Source organism: Nannospalax galili, unplaced genomic scaffold, assembly GCF_000622305.1.
Source record: "Nannospalax galili isolate Female #2095 unplaced genomic scaffold, S.galili_v1.0 scaffold1134, whole genome shotgun sequence".
In the NCBI taxonomy this organism is placed as follows: Eukaryota; Metazoa; Chordata; class Mammalia; order Rodentia; family Spalacidae; genus Nannospalax; species Nannospalax galili.
In genome coordinates this window covers 73,149-85,833 of record NW_008333784.1, presented here as the reverse complement: position 1 = coordinate 85,833, position 12,685 = coordinate 73,149, and the positions used below count along the sequence as shown (strand labels likewise).

Sequence of the window (12,685 nt, the reverse complement as noted above, 5' to 3'; positions counted from 1 at the left end):
AACTCACTATGTAGACCAGGCTGGCCTTGAACTCACAAGAGATCCACCTGTCTCTGCCCCCCAAGTGCTGGGACTACAGGCGTGCACCACCATGCCCGGCTGGGATCTAACATTTTTAAATTGCATGCAGAATCAATTCTGATGAATTTACTTATGGAATATAGTATAAAAGTGTACATCATTCATTGTAAAGATAATTTTGATTAGTTTTTATATCAGTTTTTCAAGGGTATATAGATAGATGTGCACTGGCTTATAGCATAAAATTCATTTCTTACTATGAGCTAGATTTTTAAAAAACTTTTATTGGATTTTTGTATATTTCATACAGAACATCTTAATCACCTTTATTCTCCCTTCCCCATTGGTCCCTTCCCATGTCCCCCACACTTGAATTCATATATTCTGTCATTTGTGTTAAGGCCTATCATGTCAAGTTAGTGTCCCAAGATGTCTCTTAGTACAAGTTCATCCACTCAGGTCTAGTCAACCTATCTAGAGTCCCTCCCTTTAAGATCAGCTCTTCCTCACCAATAATTCTTCAACTAAGATTGTGGCCTGTTGTCCATTTCCACAGTTCTGTGCTAGGTTTTTGTTTACTTGAGTTAGCATGGGTCTTGTGTGTGCTAACACCATTACTGTAGGTTCCTTTGAGTTTCTAAGATCTATGACCTCTCCAGCTCTGTGTATTTGGCTACGTTTACAGTATCACCACACAGGAATTTCCTCTAATTGAGTGGGCTTTAAATCCAATTAGGTAGCTGCTGATTACCCCCAAGATAAAAGTGCCACTACTGCATGAATGTCATTTACTGCGCTGGTCATTGATGTGGTTTTTAGGTCTTGTAGCTGGGGTTGAACCATTGATTGATATTCTCCCTTACCAGCTTGCATAATGCTCTCTAAAGCTATGAGATCTAGCCTTCAGGGGAGGTGACTTCCAGGTCAGTTCCATGAGCTAGATTTTTAAAATATTTCATTTATTGTTTTTATTTTATGTGTATGAGTGTATTGCCTGCATATGTGTAAGTACACCTGTGTTGTGCAGTGCCTGAGGAGGTCAGAAGAGGGGGAGTTACCATTCCCCTGGAATGGTTGTTAGCTGCCATGTGACTGACTACGCAGGTCCTTTGCAAGAGCAGTCAGTGCTCTTAACCGATCAGCCATTTCTCCAGCCCCATTATGAGCTAAATTTAAAAGCTATCTGACAACCACATATTGCTATTCATCTTAACTTTGAAATACCTTCACCAAGTTGTTCCTTATTTACAGTTTAATTATAATGCACATCTGCCTGTTGAAAGGGAACATGTTGATGTTAATGGCTCTTATTTTTTCCTATCTGGGTTTGATATTCTCTCATATATCTTATACTTCAGGTGTTTACTTTACTTCTCCATGGTCCCAGGCCTGGAATAAAGACTAGAAAAATGCAGCTTGCCACCAACCCTGTGATCAGAGTTCAATCCTAGGGACCCACATGGTAGAAAGAGAAGTTGACAAAATGTAAAAGAAGAAAAATATTCCTGGTCTCATAGATTGAGATATTTTATGCAAGGTTTTTGTTGAAGTAGACTATATTACTGAAGTAGAATTGGTGGGAGTAGTTACCATGGATAGAAGTTGGTAATAAAGTAAATGGTAAAGTAGACTCATATGACTGATAGTTCAGAGGCAATTAGGGCCCCTTCAGATATCCAACAAAAGTGCTAGCTCCATCTATAGCAGAAACGTCCTCCTCTCTTCACCGGAGAGATCTTTCTTCCTTTAGTTTCACCATATTTACCTTAGTGCCTCTTTTCTAAAAGAATACCCTTCCTCTCCCCTTGACCACTTGTATATGGTTTGCATGGGGCATTGGGCTCTAGGAATTGTAGGCTAGAATTTAGAAACCTTCAGATTCCCTTTTCTGGGTTCTTAAACTCTTAATCTCCTTCATCCTCGTACTCAGTTCTTCATCCTCTTCATTTAGTGACCCTCAGACTGATGTTTGGAAAAAGAGCTGATGGTCATCTGAGAACGGTCAGAGAGGAGGTGTTACCAACCAAGTTAAAGGTGATAAATCAGAACATGGAAGTGACCTGACTGTTTTTATGTACACAAATTGTATGCGTGTTATTTATTCTGAGAGTGAGAAAGAGTCCATGATCAAACTAACCTGGCTCCTCTGAGACTTCTACTGAACTGGGCCTCAACCCTGATATGCATAGACTTAAATGCAACATTAATATTGCATCTTGAAGTTCTAGGATTTATCATCCGGCAATGACTCTAGCACCCATTAAAGTGTCCTTCTGAGAAATCTGGAAGCTGATAGTCTATGGGCATAGCCCAGTTACTAAGCAGCCCTAATGAAACTCATTGGGTCATTTAAAAAATTAGATGGGAGACGAAGTTGGAAGAGAAAGGGCAGGAGTGGCAGGTGACGAGAGTGTATAGAGATATTTATAATCAAAATACATTATATACATTTGTAAAACACCATAATGAAACCCATTATGCATAATTAATATGATAAAAAAATCCTCCCGTTAATTGGCCTTGTTAGATATTTTGTCACAATACAATCAAAGTAGCTTAATAAAATACGGGTACATTAAACATAAAATTTACTTGATTGTTTTTTCTGCTGCCCTCATATATCTATTCTTTTCAACTGCTCTGAATTTCATTGTAACATTTGTAGTTTGTTTTGGTCTTTGTGTTCCTAGTGTATGAATTCTAGATCAGGTAGGTTTGACTAAAGCTCTGGCTCTAACATACATGGATGTTTGACAAAATGGAAAAGAAGAAAAATATTCCTGGTCTCAGATTATTTGAGATTTTTTTTGCAAGGTTTTTATTTTTGGTTTCTTTTGGGGGCAATGTCTCCCTGGAACTCACTGTGTAGACCAGGATGACCTTGAACTCACAAAGATCTGCCTGCCTCTGCCTCCCGAGTGCTGGGATCAAAGGCGTATGCTGCCACACCCGGCTAATACTTAGTGTTTTTTAAATGATCAGAAAAAATGCCATACTGCTATTAAATAAAATATTTAAATTCTTTGTAACTCTTGCAATTCAAATTCATTAATGAATTCTCTTGTTATCTACTGGGTTGCTATTCAAGAATTTCTCTTGGACGTTGGCATCACTAGGGAGCTTGCTACATTGTCAGAAACCCAGTACCCAGTCTAGAGCTACTGAAATAGAATTACTGTATTTTAGGGCTGGGAATGTAGCTCAGTTATACATCAGTTGCCCAGCTTGTGTAAGGCTTTGGGTTTGAGTCCCTAGCACTGATCAAAAAAGAAAGAAAAGAAAAAAGCAGAAGTGTTTGAAACAGAAAGTCTTAAGATTTGATTATTCTAATCCGAACTTACATTTTAGTATCTCCAACAATTTATGGTTATACATAGTAACTACCTTTCTGTACCTTTGTAACTCATTATCACTTTCTCACTTGAAAAATATTAAACAAATTATGTAAACACAAACCTTAAAAATGTAAACACTTGTATTGATGTAAAACTTTACATTTAATGTTTGATAAAGGTGCAGCTTCTACAGTGCTTTTGTTAATTTAATGCCATTTTAGGTAATGCATTAGACAAAACAATTAAAAAGCCTTACTAGGCTGGGCGTGGTAGTGCATATCTTTAATCCTAGCACTTGGGAGGCAGAAGCAGACAGGTCTCTGTGAGATCCAGGCCAGCCTGGTCTACATAGTGAGTTTAGGTCAGCTGGGGCTATCTCAAAAAAACAAATCAAATCGAGCAAAAAACTTACTGAATAATTACAATCACTCATGTATTTCAGAAAGAATTCTCCTAACTCATTTCATCTTGGGTCAGATTAAGAGCTGTCAGTGACCAACCACATGGCCATTGTGTTATGATTTTTATTATAGGAACCATTGACCTTCAAGGATGTGGCCATTGATTTCTCTGGAGAAGAGTGGGACTGTCTGAACCCTGAACAGCAGAATTTGTACAAGGATGTGATGCTAGAAAACTATAGAAACCTGGTCTTTCTGGGTGAGGATAACTTTTCTACAGAATTTCTAATTCAATATGAACATGTATTTTCCTTTTGCAGAATATGTCTATGGAGCCCCTGCTTTCAGATTTCCTGGTTTCAGGGGAGAAAATGGTGGGGGAAAACATTTTTTTTGTATAAATAATAAGAGTCTCATTTTAAAATCTTTATCCTCTCTTTAGATAATGTAGATCCTAAATTTAGGTTAGTTGTAATTATAGCAACTAAGTGGCATATAAAATATGGCTTATATTTTTCTCCTTTAGCTTTGATTTGGTAGTAGACAAAAGTGGAACAAAGGATCTTTAAAATTAACACATCGTTATATGGTCTGTTGGGACAGAACATTGGAAAGCATTATTATATATCTATTGTATATTTTCTTTTGTACTTAACATAGTACTAAGACAGGTATGTTAGTTACAGGGCAAATCTAAACAAGTGTTATGTTCTCTTTTCTAATAACCAGATCTTGCTGTCTCTAAGCCATACCTGGTTACCTGTCTGGAACAAGGGAAAGAGCCCTGGAATGTGAAGAGGCAAAAGACAATGTTCTTGTTCCCAGGTAGGTAGGAATGAATTCATCAGAGCTCACAGGTGAGAGATGAAGCCAAGCTCCGTTCCAGTGGCAGTGGTTTTTCAGAAGTATGGTTCTATTTTGTCGTCTCAATATCATAGGACATTTTCTACCCTGTGTTTACCATGCATTTGAAACTTCTCAGCCTATTTCCCCTGCAGTGATCTCCTTGCACATTCACAAGTATAGCTAAAGTCTTCCCATTCACCTGTGAGAGTCTGCACAATGTGACAGCTCTTTCATTTTTAGGGACTGCAGACTTGCACATTTCTGATTACCTCTGTGTCAATCTATTATAATATGTTAATATCATAAAGAAATTTTCTCTTAACATAATTTTTTTTTTTGTTAAATGTGTCTAATTAGAGCTTTTTATGAACAGTCATCCTATGTTTATTCAGGATTTTATGGGATGATAGTTCTCTTATCCTTTATAATTTTCTTTTCTATATTTTCAGTTTTTAGAATAGGTTGTTAGTGTTTCTAGTTTTTAACTTAATACTTTATAATTGAATATCAGTTATAAATACAGTAGACAGTGTACGGTAGAGTTAAATATGTTTGAGTTACATGTCTATTGCCAGTAAAATTGAATGTGTTCTTATTTGCTGAATAAATATTATCCATTTTGTTTATTCCTGGAATCTTTTCTAACTGGATTGGTGCTCAGTGGATATTTCATTCTACCTCAGTCTTGAAAATTATCTTAATTTCATCATCTATGTATGTAAATCTGTTTACATGTCCAAGAGAAACAGTTTCATGATTTCAAGGTAGCTTTTGAAAATTTTCAGTTTCATTTCTCTTTTATTTCTTAGCTTTTATTTTAAATGTGATCAGAACCACATAAATTGAAATTTACTATCTTAAACATTTTACTATACTGTTCTCTAGTATTAAGTATATCCAGATTTTTATGGAACATATCTCTAGAAACTTTTCATATTACAAAAGTAAAATTCAGTACCCATAAACAAAAAGAAGTGCTCATTTTCTTCCAGAGTCAATGTGGTCAGTATGTTGTGAAGTTCACTTATCCATGGAGTAACAAGGGCCATGGGTTTTCCATTCTGCTGTTTTGCTTATGTGCTAAATTCAGCATAATTTAAAATTTTAGATTTCCACGTTGTAGTCCGCAGAGTAGTGAGTGAGATAACTTTTTGTTTTGCTTTCTTTCAGCTATGTTCCCTCATTATAACCAAAACTTTTCACCAGAGCAGAACATAAAAGATGCATTTCAGGATGTGATGAATGGAAATCACGGAAATTGTAGCCTTGACAGTTTATACTTCAGAGAAGAACAGGAAAGTGTAGATGAGAGTGAAGATCAGAAAGCCTATTATAATGCAGATAACCAATTTGTGACAATTGATAATAACAAAAGCTTCATTCCCAGCAGAGATCAAGTGCATAAAATGTGTCAGAAAAACTTTCAAGTTGTGCCATTTACTTTTGAAGAGCCATGTGATTCTGTTAGTAAACATCAAAGTCAATTTTTGAAACATACCTTTTCTCTCAGAGGAAATTTGGAAAATATAAAAAGGGACCTAGTCCATTCTTCAGTTAATAACTTCAACAGTTTGAAATGTAGCTTTGGGCTAAGCTTTCATTCAAACATTGTTTTAGACAGAGAATTTAAAAATGAAGAACAGAATTCTAAATGTGATTCATTTGAGAACTCCCTTATAAAAAGTTCATTATTCTGTAATCAACAAATAGATCTTTCCTGTGCCAAAATACACAATTTCAATAAATATGGGAAGTTCTTTACATATCCAGTATCACTTAATCAAAACTCAAATACAGATATTTTGGAAATCCAGTATATATGTAAAGAAAATAGAAAAGCCTTTAGTGGGGAATCTACCCTAACTAATTATCAGGGCACTTATATTGGAGAGACAGCATATCAATATAATGAAAATAATAGTGACTTTAACTATGAGTCAAATCCTGCTAATCATCAGAGTGCTCATTTTCCAAAGAGTCTTCACAGATGTTACAAATGTGGGAAAGTCTTTCATCAGTACTCAGAACTTATTTTTCATCAGTATATCCATATTCAGGATCAAATTTCCAAGAGTGTAGATTGCAACACAACTTTTAATCAAAGTTCAAATCTTACTAAATCTACAAGTCATACTGGAGAGAAACCCTACAAATGTAAAGAATGTAGCAAATCCTTTACCTATTGCTCAAGCCTTAGACAACATCATAGAATTCATACTGGAGTCAAACACCACAAATGTAAAGAATGCGGCAAAGCCTTCTACCATAAATCACTCCTTACTCAACACCAGAGCATTCATGCTGGAAAGAAGCCCTACTGCTGTAAATTTTGTGGTAAAGCTTTTAATCAAAGATCAACTGTTACTCAACACCAGCGAATCCATACTGGAGAGAGGCCCTACCATTGTAAAGATTGTGGCAAAGCTTTTCATCAAAGGTCAAGTCTTAGCCTACACCAGAGAGTTCATACTGGAGAAAAGCCCTACAAATGCAAAGAATGTGGCAAAGCCTTCAACCGTAATTCACTCCTTACTCAACACCAGAGAATTCATACTGGAGAGAAACCCTACCATTGTAAGGATTGTAGCAAAGCTTTTAATAAAAAATCGAGCCTTACTCAACATCAGAGAATCCATACTGGAGAGAAGCCCTACTGTTGTAAAGATTGTGGCAAAGCTTTTAATCAAAGATCAAGCCTCAGCCTTCACCAGAAAAATCATACTGGAGAAAAAAACAACAAATGTAATGAATGTGGCAAAGCCTTTAACCGTGTTTTTTTCCTTACTCAACACCAGAAAATTCATACTGGCGAGAAGGCTTACCATTGTAAAGATTGTGGCAAAGCTTTTAAGCAAAGATCGAGCCTTACTCAACATCAGAGAGTTCATACTGGAGATAAGCCCTACCATTGTCAACACTGTGACAAGGCTTTTACTCAGAGATCAAGTTTTACTCGACACCAGAGAATTCATACTGGAGAAAAGCCGTACAAATGTGAAGATTGTGGCAAAGCTTTCAGCCGTAATTTACTCCTTATTCAACACCAGAGAATTCATACTGGAGAGAAACCCTACCATTGTCAAGATTGTGGCAAAGCTTTTAATCAAAGATCAAGTCTTACTCAGCATCAGAGAGTTCATACTGGAGACAAACCCTTTTGTTGTAAAGATTGTGGCAAAGCTTTTACTCAAAGATCAAGCTTTAATCGGCACCAGAGAATTCATACTGGAGAGAAGCCCTACAAATGTAGAGAATGTGACAGTACCTTTAATTGCAGCTCACACCTTGCTGAACACCAGTGTACTTCATTAGGCAGCTGCTTCCCTGACACAAAATTTCTCCAATATATGTGAGTTTACTGTTCTGTTAAAGCCAATTAGCAAACACAGATGGCCTTCTAGATATATTTGGAAAACATATGTAGTGTGTTTTTTATTATATGAAAGGCATTTCCTTCTATCTTTGAAGTACCATACTGGATCTCCAGTGATTTCACATTCTGGTTTAATTGAGTAGTATTTTTCTTTCTTGTCTATTTTGTCAATTGGTTTTCTGTGTTGATAATTGCATTCTGAAATTTATTTCCCAAACATTGTTCAGGATGACCAGACTAATGTATAGATAAAAGTACATGCCAGGCTTCACCCTAGAATAGTCTCTGGCAGGTACTTCCAGATTCCCTGAATGACTTCTGGTTCCTCCTTTCAATTGTGTAGCATAGAGCTTGGCTGTCCCCACAATAATGCATGCTGGAATGTGTCTGCTATCTCTCTTACATCACAATTAGATAAAATTTCCCTGGAAGTACTTGTAGTAAACAGCTCTAAACCTGTATTTCATATTTCAGTGTACATTTTTGTCTTCAGACATGAAACTGAGCTGCCATGGAGTCCAGATAGCAAAAAGAAAGGACAAAAGTTCAAGTGCATATTGAGTCATTTTGAGGATCTTGGCTTCTGACTCAACTACTGAAAAGTCTAAATGTACAGCTGGTGCATGCTGAATCCACAGTTTTTTTAATTTCTAAAAATATATTTGGTGTGTACCCATGTGATGGCTCATGGCACTGGTGGGCAGTGAAAGGATCATTTACAGCAATCAGTTTTCTCCATGATGTGGTTTCTGAGTAACAAACTGAACTCAGATTGTTGAGCTTGGCTATAAGCACCTTTACTTACTGAACCATCTTTTTGGTGATCTGACTTTAGGGTCTGGAATTTTTCTGGATTGCTCACAACAACCTCTTTGAGGTAGAAGACTGCTGTTTTCCACTGTGTTGTAGCTAACAGCAGTGGAGAATTAGACCACCTAGAATGCCAGAACAGTGCCTATCTCCCTGTGATTTAAAGACGTGACCGTATTTTAAAATAATGTACAGAAAACCCAGGGAAATGTTTTCTGTATCATGAGAGCTCAATATTGTAAAGGTAAAGGCCAAAGGCCTTTTGGGGTGAATCTTGGAGTTCTTCAGATTGTGTCTAAGTGACTTGTTGATAAGACTGTATGACTGGCTTCTGATGATTCAGTCTATCAAGCCAAACAAACATTGACATCGAGCTTGTACTTGATTATATGAAAAGAGAGAAGAGCCTGATTTAGCACTTGATCCAAGCCTGTAACATAATTTCTATTTGTCCATGAATGATATATTGAAGTGTTATGTTCTTCCTTAGCCGATCAGGTATGAACTCTTATCACATGTGGGTCTAGGTTGACTGATGTAGCAGTGCTTTCCTTCTCTATGCCATCCTAAAGTCAACCTGAGCCTCTCCTTCTGGATCTTTATTTGGACATTAAGTCCAGGATTGTGAAAGGCTGTCTCACAACACCTAGGAGCTCGCTAAATATTTAGGGGTGGCCTTGAAGATTTGGTTTAGGTTAACAGTAATATGCCAACCTTCACCTTATAAGAAGAGGAACAAGTGATTCAGAGTTCCTCCATAGAAGGAATATTGGCTTATCCAGGGGAATTGTTCCAGTTCGTAATATTCAAATAAGAAACCGTGTGACCATCTAAAGAGAAGAAATGATAGATAAATTAATTACTTCACTTAATATAGCTCTCTCCAAAAGCCATGAAGCAGTCATGGCTGGAAATGTTTAGAAATATTTTTATTTATTTATTTATTTATTTTGAGACCGTCTCTCTGTAGCCCTAGCTAGCCTGGAACTTATTGTATAAACCAGCCTTGCCTTGGCCTCACAGAGATTCACCTGGTTCTACATCCCAAGTGTTGTGATTAAAGGTGTACACAAACATACCTGCCTACATTAAATGGCAGTTTTGAAGCAAGTGGATAATAATTGAACTTTCTCATGCTATAATCAGTTCAAAAAAGGGAGTGACTTAAATTTGCATTCATTTGAGAATGCTTCCTTTAGTTACGTTTTTTTTTTTTTTTTTTTAATTCGCTTTTTTTTTTTTGAGACAGAGTCTCATTAAGCTGCCCAGGCTATTCTGGAACTCACTGGCCTCAAACTCAAAGTGATCCACCTGCCTCTCCCTCTACCTTCTGAGTGCTAGGATTAAAGACATGGACCACCTTGCCCCACAGCCTTGTGTTTTGATGCCACTTCCAGGAGGGCATTTCATAGAAGAGTTATTTCTATTTATGCTGCTTTTACCATGTTAAATTATTTGGGTTCTAATAAAATTGTACCAGAAAAGTTTAAGGGTTTAGGTTAACTTGATTGTTATTTATTAAATGGGAAAGTAATTGTTTGACTTTGCTTCCTGTTTCTGTGATGAAACACCATTTCCAAAAGCAACTTGGGGAGGAAAGGGTTTATTTCAGCTTATACTTCCAGCTAGCAGTATATGACTAAGGGAAGTTAGGGCAGGAACTCAAGGAGGGGCAGAGGCAGGAACTATGGAGGAAAACTGCTTGCTGGCTTGGTCCCTATCTCCTTGTGGCTCATGCTCAAGCACCTTTTTTTTTCTTTCTTTCTTTTTTGGAGACAGGGTCTCCCTGTAGCCCCAGCTGGCCTAGAATTCACTATATAGACCAGGGTGGCCTTGATCTCAGAGAGATCTGCCTGGCTGTCAAGTACTGTGATGAAAGGCATGTACTACTCTGCCTGGCTTACACAGCTTTCCCACCCAGAACTGTTGGTCCATGAGTGGGCCATGAGGGACATCAATCAACAATACAGTTTCCCACAGACATAGCCACAGGCCAGTCTGATCTGGGTAATCCCTGAATTGAGACTCTCTCTTCCTAGGTAACTCTTCATGTCAAGCTGACAATAAACACTAACCAGGACAGTCATTAAATAGTATCATCTATGCCCTAGAAGTAAAGTGTGAGGCAGGGTTAGGCAAGAGAGTAGTAATTAGCAATATACTGGTCACAAGCTTACATCCTACTTCTGACTGTCCCCAGATGAGGTTCTGAGGCCTTGCTGAAATACAGCACAACTAGCAGACTCCTCAACAACAGAAATGATAGGCTAGCGTGTTCAGAGGCTATACCTGCCTCTAGAGCTAATACTCAAAAATTTTCCCAGGCTTTAAAAACAATTAGTAAGAACCAATGTCTTTATAGGATGGTGCCTTGATTTCTGTCTAAAACCTATGCATCCAGAAATATTCTCTTAAGCACTCTGTTTTTGATTCCTATAGATCTAATAGCTGCTCCAAATATGAAACAGCAAATACAAAATAAAATTTCCTCTGAACTTCTTTGGCAATTTTTCTTTATTCTTTCAATCATGGTGTTTTGTTCTTATTTTGTGCATTTTTTGTGTGATATGGAAACAAAAAGCAGTAAGACAGTTGTTGGTAACATCTTCTTTATTTAAATGATGAAATTACCCCAATTCTAAGTCATATGCCAATTATTGCAAATAATATGAAATCTCTAACTCATAACTTTCTAGTATACTACCTGCTTCATAAATATTTTGTAAGTGACTATGTATCTTGTCTCATGAACAGTGGCCTACTATAAAATTTGAAGAATAAGCAAAGAGTGGTTTGGAATGATTTGTAATATTTACTGAGAACTAATAACATTTGTATTGAGAACAGGTATACTTTGCATGTATGGAGTCTTGTGATATGAGTTGTTCTAGTGTAGTGCTACAGATAGTAGATGTAAACACTAACATGGAACTTGCTTAAGATGCCTCTCCCCCTAAAAAACCTCATTTAACAGAATCATAGTTCCTTATATTGGTAACCTATAATACCAAAAACTTTTTGCTCTTTCAAATGCATCATAAGTTCACAAAGTCATCTATATATCAGTTATGCCAGTACTGTATGCTCTTTTGCCTTTAAGACTCTCTGTGGGTTTTAGAGTACTTCCAGCATTGTTTTTTTCTTATTCAAGATTGTGTTATTCCTTTGGGGTCTTTTATGTTTTCATATGATTTTTAGGATTATTTTTTCTATTTTATGAAGACTGTCATTGGAATTTTTATTAAAATTACATTGAATCTGTGTATCACTTTGGTATGGTTTTATTGTAGAGGTCTTTGATGTGTTTTGTTAAATTTATATGTAGGTATTTTTGCGTGTGAAGTGCTATCCACCTTGTTTTTCATATGGTCTCACTGATAAGGAACTTTCTAAGTAAGACTAGATTGACCAGCAACCTCAAGGAGCACTTAACCTGTAACCTGCCTCCCTGTAACCTGTCAGGAACAGAAGCATGGACCACGATTCCTCACTTTTAAAAAACACAAGTTCTAGGGATTAAATTCAGATCTGCATGCTTTCATGGCAAGTCTTTTACAACAGAGCTATTTCCCCAGAAGATACCATGAGTGGGTTTTCCTGATTTCTGTTTTATCAAGTTTGCTGTTATATAGAGAAACTACTAATTTTTGTAGCAGTAGTTTTTAGCAGGTTTGTATCCTGCTACTTTGCTGAAATAACCAGATGTAAGAAGCTTCTGGTAGAGTCTTTTATGGATCTTTTAAATACAGTACATCCTCTACAAATCACTTATTTGACTTCTTCCTTCTGTTATACGTATCCTTTTTGTTTCTTATTGCTCCTGGTAGGATTTCAAGAATTATATTGAAAAAGAGTGGTATCATGAAGGATTATTTAATTATGTTCAAGGCTTTTTCATC

The 12,685-nt window shown here is 36.7% G+C and overlaps 1 protein-coding gene across 5 annotated transcripts in view; it reads left to right on the top strand.

Annotated features, from left to right (window-relative positions):
* LOC103730288 (zinc finger protein 345) overlaps positions 1-11,281 on the top strand; it is a 23,493-nt gene extending 12,212 nt beyond the window's left edge. For all 5 annotated transcript variants that reach the window (XM_008828474.3, XM_029561282.1, XM_008828475.3 and 2 more), the window contains 3 exons: positions 3,890-4,016; positions 4,487-4,582; positions 5,774-11,281. In XM_008828474.3, coding sequence (XP_008826696.1) covers positions 3,890-4,016; positions 4,487-4,582; positions 5,774-7,956 — 2,406 coding nt within the window. In that variant the 3' untranslated portion in view covers positions 7,957-11,281. The remainder of the gene's footprint in view (positions 1-3,889; positions 4,017-4,486; positions 4,583-5,773) is intronic.
* The last annotated feature ends 1,404 nt before the right edge of the window (positions 11,282-12,685 follow it).